Consider the following 16,133-nt stretch of genomic DNA (forward strand, 5'->3'; position numbering starts at 1 on the left):
CCTATTTTGCTGAAAATTACTTACTAACATTCTCCACCAGGTAAGAATATTCTGAGTCTCTCTCTTCCATTGTGAGTAGAATTACTAAGTTACAATTTGCTTGTACTTCTGATGTAAAACACATATGTGCATGCTATTCATTTGGAGTTGCTCCATTTAAGAATCACTAGAACCTCACAATAACATCACTCATTTATGAGAAATTCTATATAAATGATATTTAGGATGCAGTCCAAGAAGATTTCATTACAAAAGCCCAAAAGAACCTCATTCTGAGGCAGCCTTCACCTGCAAGAATACTCCACATATGGGGTAAGTCAACATTCTAAAGTGGTTCCAGCATATTTTTTCTGAGACGCTTAGTAACAATCAATAATACCCTGAAGAGTTAAGAACCTTTCATAAAAGCAGAGAACAGATATGCAGTAACTGGTACCATGTTCCCTAAATTAATTGTCCATATTCCACATATAGCTTATCAGTATAACTTATTAATAGTGAGCTTCACAACTATTTTATTTGTAGCTAATTATAAATTCACAGCTAGTTTACTCTTTGTTTGGAAACTTTTTCTTCCTGTACCAAATTGTACTTAAAATCTCACTTGCCATGATTTGGTAAAACCAATGCTTACCTGTAACTTTCAACTCAGTTGTTCTTCTTACAAGTTTTCCTTCATACTTAAGCTCACAAGTGTAATTTCCCCCATCTTCTTCTTGAACTTCCTGGATCAGAAGGGCATTTCCTTTCTGTATTATGATGCTTCTCCACATTTTTGGCTTGCATTCCTGCAGAGAAAATATTTTCAAGTAAGCAAAAAATAAAAATTCACATCACTAAGTCTTAGTACTGGCAAGTTAGTACTTTCACTTTTTTGTACTCTTCTCTTTAGTTTTCAAAATATGTAGCTAAATTGTTACGTCAATGACCAGAAAACATCACGACTGCATCTTATTGTATCTTATTGTATCCAATTGAAACATCACAACTACCACCCTAAGAACCACTTTAACGGCCTGATCCCAAGAGCAGAAAGTCCTTAGAGACATTCTGCAAAAACAGAAAAGCATACAAGATCCCCAAACGCAAAAGAGGTAGAGCAGTCACTGAGTAGCATTTTAATGACCTGGTTCTTTTTTTTTTTTTTAATTTTTATTTATTTATTTTTCTTCATTTCTGTGCGAGGGCTTTCTCTAGTTGCAGCGAGCGGGGGCCACTCTTCATCGCGGTGCGCGGGCCTCTCTTGTTGCGGAGCACAAGCTCCAGATGCGCAGGCTCAGTAGTGTGGCTCACGGGCCTAGCTGCTCCGCGGCATGTGGGACCTTCCCAGACCAGGGCTCGAACCCGTGTCTCCTGCATTGGCAGGCGGATTCCCAACCACTGCACCACCAGGGAAGCCTGCCCTGGTTCTGTCTATATGACAGGAATATGTCCTAAGAGTTCTAAGAGGATAGTGTTCGCTTAGCAACATAATATAAACAAGGGAGCCTTAGGCATTATTTAAAAATTCTAATTGGCTTTTACACTGGCAATGGTTTAATTAATTTTTATAGTAAAAACTAATAATAATATTCAAGAGTCTCTCTCCCCATAGTCAAGAGATCTATTGTGGGGAGGTTGAGGGGGGAAGGGGATCAAGAAAATGAGGCTTGAGGAATTCTCTAGAAACATAGCTAGGTAAAATGAGGACACACTTTGTTGTAATAAGGTAATGGGGAAATGATCCACTTATTTTCTGAGTTCAGTGATCTGTGACCAGATAATAAGATTTGGGTTTTGAGGTCAATTCTTTTACTCATCTGGTAAGAATGTGTTGCTACTGGAATTGGACTTTACTAGAAAGGAATGATTAATTTCCATCGACTGACAGAGATACAACAATAGCAGAGTATGTAAGAATATTCAGCCAAGTAGCTTTGTCTTTTGGGAATTTTCTCAGACTACTTTTTACATATTGCTCCAGTTTGTCTACCACTTATCTCAAATGTTCAACAAAAGTGGTGGCCAAAAGCTGTGCAAACATCAGTGAAGCTGTGGGGGATAGATGTGAGGGGGTGCTGAAGTATTTTATCATTTAAATTCTGGATCTGTCAGTTAAGGAATTAAAAAAATGATCATGAGGCAGATGACATGAATAACAGTTGAGGACAGTTTCCATATTCCCCATGGTATATACAACATCTATTCTACCTCGCCTTCTCCCCACCCTTACTCCCACCCTCTGCAGACACATCCTAAATATTCATGTAAAAGTAAAATCGGTGCTGACTCTCAATCCCCAGCTCTGCATGCTTGAGTGTGTGCATGTGTGTGTGCGCACATGTCGTAAAATGATTTGGAAGAGTGAGTACCCATTTATTAGATTTTACTGTAACAAAATTTCTTCTGTTATGATAACAGAATTGACAACAAAACACAAAAACTGACACTTAAGTTCACAGGTATAATATTTAAGAGATACACTTGCTTTATGTCCAATACAACTACCCACATACATTGTCAGAGAGTAAATAAAAGTAATACTGTCTGGCGCATCTAGATATAAAGCTGCTTCACTCCCTAGGGTCTTTCCAAAAAACACTTAAGGGTCTGTCTGAAATTCTATTACATACCATGTCTGGCAAGTTTTATCACCTATATGAGATTTGCTTCTGAGTTAAACCTTGGGATATAAGGTTTCTGGGAAAATGAAAAAGAAAGACTGAACAGAAAGAAAAAAAAATAGCCCAGCTGCCACTATCGTCATACAATAATAATCCACAATTATTTTCGCATTGCTTCCAACTCTGATAGCCTCAGATTTCTAAAGAATCATTCTGAAGGTCATTAAACAAAAATATCGTCCCTCTGGGCATTTTGAGAGGAAAGGAAAATGAAAACTGAGCTGCTTCTCTTTCACATAGCAGTGGTGGGGGCAGGCAAATGAGCCCACACACTCACTTCATTCAAAGACAAATGGCATCGTTTTCTAATGTCATTTTTTGGGGGAAAGTCCATATACAATTAGCTCTGACCATTTTCATTTTCTCTGCATACTGCTTTGTTTTTTTTCCCCAGGAAGTAAAATCTAAAGAGTGTACAGGAATTACAAAATAACTCCTGATGAGGAACAGCCTGGAATCTTCACATGTTCATTGGGATAGATACAGATTGTCCCAAGTGCTTTTCAAGTTGTCATCTAGCCTTATAAAGGATTCCTTGTACCCAACAGAGTTTTTGTTTTTAACTGTGTTATAGGAAAATGTTATCTCTGGGGCACCTCCATCCTTCTGGAACAATGTAGTATAGATGAAAAGGCAAACTGGCTTCAGAGCAAGACAGCTCTAGGTCAAAATCTGGGGTTCACCCAAGTTCTGTGATCTTGGGAAAATTTGCCTAACTTCTTTAGGTCTCATTCTTTTACTCTGCATGTGGGGATACTATACACTACCATATGAACAACCAGAATCCAGAGGCTTGCAGAGTTTATTCATTACACTCTTGCTGTGCAGCACTATATTTAGTAGTCATCCAACACAGAGAATGCTTTTCATCCCTAAATTTTCACAATCCTGGATTATATCTCCTCCAAACGTCTGACTCTGCTTGGTGAAACTTGGTGCTAATGGACTAATCAGATAAGAACAAATCTTCACTAATTGGTTAACCATCCCCCAGCAACATAATACTTTAACCCACTGAAAATGTATAGCTCCTAAGAGGCCACTCCAACACTAATCCTAGCAGGTGGGTAGAGAAACTATATTTTGTTCAGAAGAGCCTTGTAGATGATATCCTGCCCCCACCAACCCATCCTTCACGAAGTTACCTCATTGGCTATCCTGCCCACGTCTGTGTGCCTATATCAAATCTCAGAAGTCTTCCAGGTTTTTTGCTCCATTATTTGCAGCATCTCTGCCTTAACCTGCTGGCTGCGAGGCTTACTACTGTCACTGCTTCTCTCCTTCCCCCAGTCTTCCCATCATCTCTTTCCTATTGGACAGACAACATTACCATACTTCACTCCCTCCACACCTGTTTAGTTTAATTCTGACAGACTGGTGGGCAATAAAGTTTGCAGCACATAGGTCAAGTCTCAAGATGGTTGTTTATCTGAGGTAAGGACAAACTACCAGAACCTCGAATGGGAACAGGCCCCTAATATTGTCCTCAGTGTGTAATGCCTCTATTATTTAATGCCTCTGAGACCATTACATTGAATTTAATCCACTGGAAGTTTTCGCTGAGGACCAGTTTTACCTAAGTTTAACAAACAGCTTCAGTTCATGGTCCAGCTGTCCTCTCACAGAACAGTTTGCTGTAGGACATCCTTGTTCAGTCAAAATCACATCAGCCTTTAAATTCCAGCTTCCTTCCCTTCTTCTCAGCCTTCCTGAGTGGAAGATGTTATTTGCCAGCAGTTGCTAGGTTGGGAGCCTAGGATGTTCAACAGAAACATCTGTTGACCAAGCCCCTTGAAGCTGCCAGCCATATTTGGATCTTGGAGTTCCCACCCTGAAATATTCACCACTACATTCACAGTGTACTTCTGAGATAGCATCATCACAACCACAGGTGTATTTCAATCACTTTGATTTGTTAGTCATGGTTACTTCAGTGCTATTCAGAGCACATGACTCATTTCTCACAGCAAGAATATGAGAAAGATTCATTTAAATAATTATTCTGATTCTGAAGTTCAGACACAAAGTAGCTGTGCAACCATAAGGCAATCACATAACCTCTGGTCCTCTTCAAATACTTAACACCCATTCACTCACACCAAACTTCTCTCCTTTCCCCTGGAGACTGGACTATTCCACAGAGCATCTAGGCTCTGCCTAACAATTTGTAGGAAACCTGAACTTTCTTCACTTTAAAGATGGAAGAGATAGGAGCACAATTGTGAATTGGGTATCAATCTTGTACTTCCACTCCAAATGCCTAGGATAACCCACTGCAGAGAGTCCTTCCCCTCCCTAGTTCTTTTCCTCTAACTTTCTATCTTCACAGTCCTAATGTTGAATTTTGGTACCCCCACAGCAGTTCAGTATAAATACCACATTCAAATACTTGGGATGAAATCCCAAATTATATGTTCTTGAGCATGCTACTTAACCAATCTAAGCCTCAGTCGCTTCACCTATTTTTAAAAAGTTGGTGATAATCATAATATATACCAAATAGGGGTAATTATAAGAATTAAATGAGGTAATGCATATAAATCCTCTGTAATAAGAGCATCACATGCTAAAACCACTAAATAAATATTAACTATTATTCTATCATTGTCATTACCCTCAGCATCCAGCTTTCAAATTACATACACAACTATCTTGATATGTTAATAACTATTAGGAGTTAATGTGACTCATATTTCTATAGGAGTCTGGAGACAATCCAAAAGACAATCCAAAGTTACCATTCCGATGAAGGGGTTGATTTACTGTTTCTTATCTGACACATAAAGGACCTGAAAGTTATTACTACCATCCTAACAACAAGAAAAAAGCTGAACAAACTGAAACTCAATAACTTCTTTTATTTCCACCAGGTAACTGAGGTCACAGTAAAAGCCACCGCCCCAGAAACTGGAGAGACAGGTAGATACAGAGAATCACAGTTTACTGGGAGCAGAAACAGCCTCAGGAGCCAACTGGTAGGAACACTTAAAGGATAATTGACTAATTTCTGGAGACTAAGTGTGAACTAGCTTGAGAAATAAAAAAATCCCTGAGGGCCCAGTCTTGGAAGGCAGCCCACACTTTTGTAAGGTTTACCTCCATGAGTCCCACCAGGTTCTTCTCAGACTGAACATCAGAGAAAAATCCTGCTTCTGGAAAAGGATGGGGAAAGTAAACCATTTTGAAATATACCCAAAGAGCCTGCCCAGAAAAGACGTGGGGTACAGGAAATATACAACCCCAGCCTCCTCTAGCCTTTGAAGTGGGGAAAGAAATAGCCAGCTCCAGTCCTCTCTATCTTTCCTGTCTTACAGGAAGCTGAGAAGCACATATGATGGTCACAGGCCAGGGACTAGGCTCACTAAAAGACTGAATCTAATCACAGGATTATAGAATGCTTTCCCTTGCCCAACACCTTACCAGCACATCAATAGGGCTCCTGTATAATAACACGATATTACAGTTGAAAGAAAGGCACAACACAGACCTTATTTAAGAATATAGCTCTAGGGGCTTCCCTGGTGGCGCAATGGTTGAGAGTCCGCCTGCCGATGCAGAGGACATGGGTTCGTGCCCCGATCCGGGAAGATCCCACATGCCGCAGAGCGCCTGGGCCCATGAGCCATGGCTGCTGAGCCTGCACATCCGGAGCCTGTGCTACATGACCGGAGAGGCCACAACAGTGAGAGGCCCGCATACCACAAAAAAAAAAAAAAAAAAAAAAAAAAAAAAAAAAAGAATATATCTCTAGAAAAATAGAAAGATAACAGGGAAGTAAAAAATAAGGACACCAGAGAGACTTTTAGCTTCTAACACCTACAGCAAGTAGTAAAAACATCCTGACTCTTAGCCAGATAAGCATAAAAAAAAACTCACAGTAAAGGCCTATTTACTTCAGTTCCTTTTACCAAGTACATCACATCTGGATTTTTAAAAATATTTACAAGGCATACTAAAAGACAGAAGAAAACACACTGTTCAAAGAGAAAGAGGAAGCATCAGAACCAGACTAAGATAGGGCAGAAATTTTGGAATTACCAGTCTGGGAATTTAAAATAAGTATGATTAATATGTTAATGACACTAATAGAAATAGTGGACAATATGTAAGAATAGAAGAGAGATAGAAACTCTTAGAATCAAAAGAGAAATGCTAGAAATCAAAACACTGTAACAGAAATAAAGAATGTCTTTGATAGGCATATTCATAGACTGGACATGGCCAAGGAAAGAATTAGTGAGCTTGAAGGTATATCAATAGAAACCTCCCAAACTAAAAAACAGAGGAAAAAGAATGAAAAAAATTGAACAGAATATCCAAGAACTGTGAGAGGAGTACAAAAGATGTAACATAAATGTAATGGGAATACCAGAAGGAGAAGAAAGTGAGAAAGGAACAGAAGAAATATTTGAAGTCATTCTAATGCTGGCTCATCCAAGATTACCAGACTAGATCATACCAGACTAGGTATGAAAGAGAGGTTTGGTGTACAGATAGGTTACTATAAGCAAATGAGATGAGTTTTGAACAATATATAAAAGTTAGGCAAGCAGGACATACAGGACAGAGGGAATAACATGTGTAGAAGAACTCAGATGTGAAAAACCATGGAGTGGACAAAAAAATATGAGTAGTTTTGCTCTCTTGAGAGTGGCAATGAGTAGGCTGAGGCCAGATACTAAAAGCCTTAAATTCCATTCTAAGATATTTGTACACTGTCAGGTTTCAAATCTCAGCTCTGTCACTATAACCTATCTCATAAGACTGTTCTAAGAATTGAATTAGCTAATTAATGAACATGTGTGGCACAGTGTCAGGCTCTGTAAATACTCAACAAAAAGGAATTACTAACTAAAAGTTTTTATAGAATCATTGGAGTGCTTTAAATAGTGGCACACTATGATCAGAGGTGCATTTCTAAAAGATTATTCTAATGGATATATAGAAGGTAGTCAGATTATAAAAAGAGACATTGCTTAAAAGGCTTTAATTTACTTGGATCTGTTTTTATCTCTCAAATGTCATTAATGCCATTAAGGATACACAGGAAGACCCTTTAAAGTCTGGATTCTTATAACAATTTAGGAAAGATCAATAGCAAACTCCTGTTAAATTTGAGAAAAACAAACATGTCAATAATTATAGAAGTTGACAAAAACATATCATTTTGATAAATCCAGAAATTGGACAGTCAAAACTCAACCTTATAAGATCTTTATTCCTAATCACCAAAACCCAGCAGCAAATGGTCATCAATGGGTGAATGGCTAAACAGTGGTACATCTCTACAGTGGAATATTGGACTATTATTCAGCAATAAAAGGAATGAACTATTGTTATATACCACAACATTGACAAATCTCAAATGAATTATGCTAAGTGAGCAAAGATAGGCACAAAAGGCTACATATCATATTATTCCATTTATATGACATTCTGGAAAATACAAAACCACAGGAATAGAAAACATATCTTTTTAGCAAGGACTGGGGCTTGGAGGAAGGGACTGAATACAAAAGGACATGGAGAAAATTGGAATGATGAAAATGCTCTGTATCTTGTTTGTGGTGTATATATTTGCCAAAACACATCAAATTGTACCAGTAAAAAGGATGTATTTTATGTTTGTAGATTATACAGAATAACAGGACTTTAAAAACCCTCAATCTTAAATTCCTAATTGGAGTTTGAGATGTCCTAGGTAACTTTGCTTCTAGCTTCCTATGTAACTTTTTCCTTTCTATAGTAGCAGCAAATATCAAGGACTTTAGTCATTAGATGTTTATAACATGTCTGAGATATATGGCATACATTGTTATATCTATTTTATATGTGGGAAAATAGAGGCCCAGCATCATCCAATTACTCATCCACATTAATGGTGACCAGAATCCAGGTCCCCAGGCTCAAAAACCAGTGCTTCTTACACATATTAAATACCCATTCCTCAAATAGCAACCCATCTTCTTTATAATTTGCAAATAATTAATAACCATTTTCCCATTTCTAATGCCATACCTAAAAATAAAAACAAGGATAAATGGGTCTCAAATCTTGTGTCTGTGGTTTTAGGGCATACAAATTTTAGGGCATACAAAATTGAAGCCTTCATGGGATTCCTAGCTCATTCCTTCTGGATAAAAGTATCTTTGAAAATCCTAGTTAAATAGATTAAGATTTTCAGGATGGAATGTAATTTTATGGTTACAAAATAAGGTATATACTAATATCAATACATTTTCAAAAGGGATTCAAAAACCCCAAGCATTTTGCCAAACCATTTTTATAGCCAAAATGTGTCGGCCATTTGGGCTGTGGTATTACAAGGTCTTCAATGACCTTCTTTTTCCCTCTTTAAGAAAATTGTCAGGATTTTCTGGGAGACAAGATTGCGGATTAGAAAGACTTGAGCTCACCTCCTGTCATGAAAACACCAAAATCACAACTTATTGCTGAACAACCATTGACAAAAAAGACTGGAACCTACCAAAAAAGATATTCTACATCCAAAGACAAATAAGAAGCCACAGGACGGTAGGAGGGGAACTTTCATGATATAATCAAATCCTATAACCACCGAGTGGGTGACCCACAAACTGGAAAATAATTATATCACAGATGTTCACCCATAGGAGTGAGAGTTCTGAGCCCCATGTCAGGTTCCCCAGCCTGGGGGTCTGGCATCAGAAGGAGGAGCCCCCAGAGCATTTGGCTTTGAAGACCAGTGGGCTTGTGTGCAGGAGATCCACAGGATGGAGAGAAACAGAGACTCCACTCTTCAAGGGCACACACAAGGTTTCACGTGCACTGGGACTATGGGCAAAACAGTGACTCCATAGAAGCCTGGGCCAGACCTACCTGTGGGTCTTGGAGGCTCTCCTGGGGAGGCGAGGGTCAGCTGTGGCCCACTACAGGGGCAAGGACACTGGTGGCAGCGACCCCAGGCAATATTCCTCAGAGTGAGCTCCCCTGGTGGTCACCATTTTGGCACTGAGACCTGGCCCCACCCAACAGCCTGAAGGCTCCAGTGCTGGGACACCTCAGGCTAAACAACAAACAGTGTGGGAACACAGACCCACCCATCAACAGACACATGGCCTAAAGTTGTCCTGAGCCCACAGCCATTTCTACACACACCCCTTGACACAGCACTGCCCATCAGAGGGACAAGACCCAGCACCACCCACCAGTGGACAGGCACCAGTCCTTCCCACCAGGAAGCCGGCACAAAACCTTGGACCAACCTCACCCACGAGGGGGCATACACCAGAAGCAGGAAGAACTACAGTCCTACAGCCTGCAGAACAGAGACCACAAATACAGAAAGTTAGACAAAATGGGATGGCAGAGAAACATGTTCCAGATGCAGGAACAAGATAAAAGCCCAGAAGAACAACTAAGTGAAGTGGAGATAGGCAATCTGCCTGAAAAGGAATTCAGAATAATGATAGTAAAGGTGATCCAAGATGTCACAAAAAGAATGGAGGAACAGACTGAGAAGGTACAAGAAATGTTTAACAAAGAACCAGAAGATTTAAAGAACAAACAGAGATGAACAATACAATAACTGAAATGAAAAATACACTAGAAGGAATCAATAACAGAATAAATGAGGCAGAAGAAGGAATAAGTGAGCTGGAAGACAGACTGGTGGAAATAATTGTCACAAAACAGAATAAAGAAAAAGGAGTGGAAAGAAATGAGGACAGTCTAAGAGACTTCTGGGACAACTTCAAACGCACCAACATTTGCATTATAGGGGTCCCAGAAGGAGAAGAGAGAGAACCTGCCTGAGAAAACATTTGAACAGATAGTAGCCTAAAACTTCCCTAACATGGGTAAGGAAACACTCAAGTTCAGGAAGAACAGAGAGTCCGATACAGGATAAACCCAAGGAGAAACACGCCAAGACACATTTTAATCAAATTGATAAAACTTAAAGACAAAGAGAAAATATTTAAAGCAACAAGGGAAAAGCAACAAATAACATACAAGGGAATGCCCATAAGGTTAACAGCTGATTTCTCAGCAGAAGTTCAAATTAACGTATTTACAAAGTGGAAACAGACTCACAGACTTCAAAAACAAACTCATGCTTACCAAAAGGGAAAGGTCGGGGGGAGGCATACATTAGGAGTTTGGGATTAATATATACACACTACTATATATAAAATAGATAATCAACAAGGACCTATTGTATAGTACAGGGAATTCTATTCAGTATTCTATAATAACCTATATGGGAAAAGAATCTGAAAAAGAATAGATATATGTATCTGTATAACTGAATCACTTTGCTGTACACCTGAAACTAACACAACATTGTAAATCAACTATACTCCAATATAAAATAAAAAAATTTTTTTAAATGAAAAAAAAAGAGAAACATCAATATAAAATAAAAATTAAATTAAAAAAAAACTCCATACTACCCAACTTAGCATTTAAAAAAAAGAAAGAAAACTGTCAGAATGTTTAGCAAGATAAATAACTGTAAAGCTCTTAAATTTGGAAGCTTATCTCATTGTAATGAGTGACAGCATTTAGAAATGGTCATTCCTAGACTATTATTTAGGAGATGAAATTAACTCCTCACAATCCATCTGCAATTTTCGTAAACATGGTATGAGTCAGATATCTATTTTTTTGTAAGTGAATTGTCAATTATGTGCACATCATTTTTAATAAGCCGTTATCCCCCCTCCAAACCCATTAAAATGATATGTTATCATATACTAAATTCTCATATATACATACTTTATCTGTTTCTGGATTCTCTATTCTATTTAACTGATCTATTTATGCTTTCTTAAGCTTACTATTTTAATCGCTACTGTTTTGCAGTAAGTTCAGTCTCAGTTAGACTAAGTCCCCTCTTATTAATGTTTTTTTCCAAAATTTCATTTGCAAAGCTGATATATTCATTCATCCATATGAATGTTATAATGTTTATCATGTTGTCTAATTTCTAAAAATTCATATTTTAGCAAATTGGATTACTTATTTATATAATATTGGGAATAACTGATCTTTTTTTCTATGAGATCTTCCAATGCAGAAATATGTTCTGTCTCTCCATTAATTTAGACTGTATTTTATGTCCTTCAATAAAATTATATTTTTATATAGGTCTCCTCCCATCTTTGTTAAATGTATTCCAAAGTGTTTTACAGTTTTTCATTGTTGTAAATGGGATAATTTCATTTTTTTCCTTTACATATCTAACCGATTATTACTGGCAAAAATAAAAATTATTGAATAGTTTGTATATTTTTATTAAGCTGCCTTATCAAATTATCTCATTAGTTCTATTTTTTTGTTGTTTAATCTCTTGGGTTTTCTTTATATACAATTATACAATCTGAAAAATAAGATTATTTTGTCCTTCTTTTCCAATGTTTGTATAGTGTATTTCATTTAATTTTCTTATGGGATCAGCTAGAACCTCCAAAACAATACTGAATAATAGAACCGACAGAGATCATTCCTATCTTGTATGCCATGGATGTAAGGATATAAGTATGTTTACAAGGATGTTTACTGCATTACTTTGATTATTTTTAAAAAACTAGAAAAAATTGAATATCCCTCTGAAAAATGGTTGAATAAAGCAAGGTTATATCTAGTCTATGAACTATGATACAGCTATTAAAAATGAATTAGATATATATAGTCAACATGCACATAGTAGGCACCCAGTATATATATACTAACTGAATGAATGAATTTGCACTGACCCATCCATAATGCCCTCAACCACTCCATTATAACCAACGGCAAACATCTGAAATTAAGATAATTGTGGCAAGAAAAAGGAGGATTCAAACTGGAAGACTTGACTTCATTAACATCAGCCTTTTATCAGCTGAGATAACTAATGACATAGATATGTGTTTTACCCCAAGGAACGTATTTGTATTTTCATTGCTAATGTCTTATTAAGGTTAGGGAATTCTTTTGTTTAGAAATGGGATAAAGGGACTCTACGCTCTTGTGTCAAGTGTTCTCAGTGAATAATGAGGTTGTTCTTGTGTTCTTAGTTCAATAAAGAAAATAATCTTTATCTCTCATTTCAAAAATGTTTCCAAAAGCATTGACATAATTGTATATTCTGTTCTAATATTTAAGCCCCATACATAGCGTCAGGAGGAAGTGCTGAGTGTAGCCGCTCTCCTCACTTCCTTTTGCTAACTAATAGAGTTCAGATAGAGGAGTTACAGCCCCCTTATGCATATCTCATACATTCCAAGGACAACCAGGATAGTCTTACTCATTCATCTTAATGAACATGCCCCAGTGCCATATGAGCCACCTCTACCTTCCTATTTAGCTGTGATTACCTGCAGGCATGGAAGAATAGTCCTCAAAGGCCTGCCATAACAGGATGGTTGGAAAAGAAACAAGTTTAAAGATTACATATATTTGAAAAGAAGACTGGGAGAAGGATCATGCAACACATACTTTTCACTGTTAAAACACTGGAGATAATACATTGTACATTTCTAACTTTGGATATGCACCAGAATTAACTCCGAACAAATGTGTCCTCCTCTTTTCATTGTTGTAGCCAGAGCAAAATCACTTCATGTTCAGTCTGGTAGGAAATGCACAGACTACAAAGCAAGCAAGGCAGATTATCGAAGTATTGGCTAAAAAGGAAACGTTTTCCCAATACGTCAATCAATTTTTTCAAGGATTTACTTAAAACCATGTGTGAAAAGTGGGGTTAACAATGTATTTGGGAGCTTCAGAGACTCTTTAACTTTTGGTTTTAATTTTTTATCCTGATTCATTTGTATAGTGTAATGGCTAAGTGGAAGGGCCCAAGAGCCAAACTGCAAGTCACAAACAGCTGTGTGACATTTGTTGAGTCACTTAACTTGTCTGAGTCTCCAGTCATGTCTTTTGTAAAATGGGGATAATAATAATACCTACATAAGACAGTAGAGATTGAGACTGAGAAACTAGAAATTGAGTTAATCCATCTAAAGCACTTAAAATAGAGTCTGGCATATAGTAAGTACTTAATAAATATTACCTATCATTATGCTTATTATTTATCAATTGTAAAATGTTATACAAATATTAAATGTTATTATCCAGGCAGGGCTGGAAAAGCCCTTTGTTTCACCATCATTGGTCCATTTCTAAGAAAGAGTGAGGGTTAGCTTTTTCCAAGGAATAAACTGCTTTGGTATACAATGACTATGGTGATGTATAGAGATGTGAAGAAAGGGGGAAAAAGAATTTAGTGAAAAGACAAAAAGATGAGATAGAATGAACACTGTAAGAGAAAGCTGATGACCTGGAGTTTACTCCTAGCTGCTAACCCTTGAGCTAGTCAACCTCCCTTCCTGAACAATAAAATTAAAATAAAACCTTTTTAACTCATCTTAAAGAAGTGCCTGCAATCGAGGCTGGGTTTAGCTCCAGGCCTATTGCAGGAGAGGTTAGTGATTAAGAAACTGGACTCTGGAACCACACTGCCTTGAATATGAAACGAGGCTTTGTTAGCTGAGTAGCTTTGGACAAGTCTCTACATTCCTGTAAGACTCAAGTTTTTTCCTCTGTTAAATGATAATAGCGCCCACCACACAGAGTTGCATTGAGACTTAAGTGAGATAATATAGAGACCAAGCTTAGCACAGCAAATGACACATAGTAAGTGATTAAGAAATACTAACAAGGCTAGGACTTCCCTGGTGGTCGAGTGGTTAAGACTCCGTACCTCCACTGCAGGGGGTTTGATCCCTGGTCAGGGAACTAAGATCCCACATGCCCTGCAGCATGGCCAAAAAAAAAAAATTAAAAAAAAATAAGAAATACTAATAAGGCTGATGATGGCATGAAGGGTCCCACTAAGTATGGATATTCTATATTTATGCATAATGAATATCATGTTCCTTTTTATGTGTCAGAATATTAAGAAAAACAAAAAGAAGGATGACACTTCACAAAGAGACTTGAGGTTCTAGTTCAGGACATGCTCTTGCTGTCTTTTGTCGAGTTCCCCCAGGTATGAAGATAGAGGAACTTCCAAATGGAAAAGCACCTGACAACTGTAGGAACTAGGGTTTAGGCTTTCCTGGAAAATGAGTGTCTGTTAGATACTACAGAAACAACCTGTCCTACATTTTATGTGTGTTTGGTTGCAATAATGTGCACAGTACCTGTGCAGAAAACCTCCTTCGTCACCTCTGCCCACCATATATGGTCATATATGGTCACCATGGGCCAACCAGTGTGGCTCAGAGGTGGCAGAGGGTGCTCAGTCCTCTTTTAGAACCACAGTGCCCCAGGCTCGCAGCCAGAATATCATAGTTGAAAGGTTGTATGTTTATTTTTCTGCTTCCTGCCCTAGGTCCATGCTCTGCCTTTGTCTGACCTACTCTGGGCCCAGAGAAGCTGAAGACTATTGATTCTACCCCCTGGTTTTGCTCTCTGAATTCTGTTTGAACTCACATGGTGGGAGGAAAGACACTAGCAAGAAACCAGAAGGCGGGAGTTAAGAGGGTTTAGGGTTTCCATTCTGTCCACTCCCTCTCTGTTTTCCACAGTTAATATGCTCCTCTAAGGCCACAGCTCTTGACAGGCCTGCTCCGCTCTTGCCAGGTTACAGAGATACAGCTCCTTCCCCTTGCCACTCTAGACTTAGGAGTGGTAATTTACAGCTTTTTCCCTTTTTGGTTCCCTTAACCCTAACCACATCTCTGTAAACAGTTCCTTCATTCAACTCTCATCTGTACAACCTTTGAGTGTGGTTTATTTCCAGATAAACATGTTATTTCCAGTGTTCACATATCCTGCACTGAGCCCATTTCTCTCCTCTGCACTGACTGCAGTGATTCTCACAATATAGACCATGATAATCATTGTTATTTTTTGTAAGCACCATTACTTGTAAAGATGGGCCTTTGTTCCTAACAGTGAATAATATTTCTAGGTCCCTCAAATAATTTCTTTCATGTGTTATTTCAGTCTTCACTCTTCTTCCCATTTGCTCTCATGAGTTGGGGTAAAGGGATATTTTCCTTATTTTTAGTCATTGGAGAACGACTGGGATTGCTTCTGACACCTGCTGATGGAAGTACATGAAAACCAGTAATATATAGGGATCATAGCTCTGAATTATTTAGCTGTGGATCTGTTGATTCTTCTCAGTGAAATATCTAATACCAAAAACTCAAAATAAAATCTCTCCCTTTTTATCTCCCCAAGCCAGCTATTGACTTAGGGTAAAAAAATGCATTTGACATCATGCTGAGTTACCTTGTACCACACAACATCAGGCTCCTGATCGGACTTTTTAAAGTCATCCATGTCTGGGCAGGATATCTCCTTTCTTTTAGTGACTTCAGATTTTTCCAAATAGCGGATCCTGCTATTGTAGCACAGACCTGATTCATTCTCTGCAACAGTCAAGGACATTGACACCTTCATGCAATATGTCGAGTTTCTGTAGGAATAGAG

The 16,133-nt window shown here is 38.0% G+C and overlaps 1 protein-coding gene across 1 annotated transcript in view; it reads right to left on the reverse strand.

Annotated features, from left to right (window-relative positions):
* Window positions 1-634: 634 nt before the first annotated feature.
* Window positions 635-16,133, reverse strand: part of LOC103084212 (X-linked interleukin-1 receptor accessory protein-like 2) — a gene marked incomplete at its 3' end in the record, with an annotated part of 45,638 nt that continues 30,139 nt past the window's right edge. Inside the window, exons 2-3 of the mRNA XM_007452565.1 lie at window positions 15,933-16,119; window positions 635-788 (exon numbers count right to left, since the gene is read on the reverse strand). Coding sequence (XP_007452627.1) covers window positions 635-788; window positions 15,933-16,119 — 341 coding nt within the window. The remainder of the gene's footprint in view (window positions 789-15,932; window positions 16,120-16,133) is intronic.

This window comes from Lipotes vexillifer, unplaced genomic scaffold (assembly GCF_000442215.2).
Source record: "Lipotes vexillifer unplaced genomic scaffold, Lipotes_vexillifer_v1.1 scaffold658, whole genome shotgun sequence".
In the NCBI taxonomy this organism is placed as follows: domain Eukaryota; kingdom Metazoa; phylum Chordata; class Mammalia; order Artiodactyla; family Lipotidae; genus Lipotes; species Lipotes vexillifer.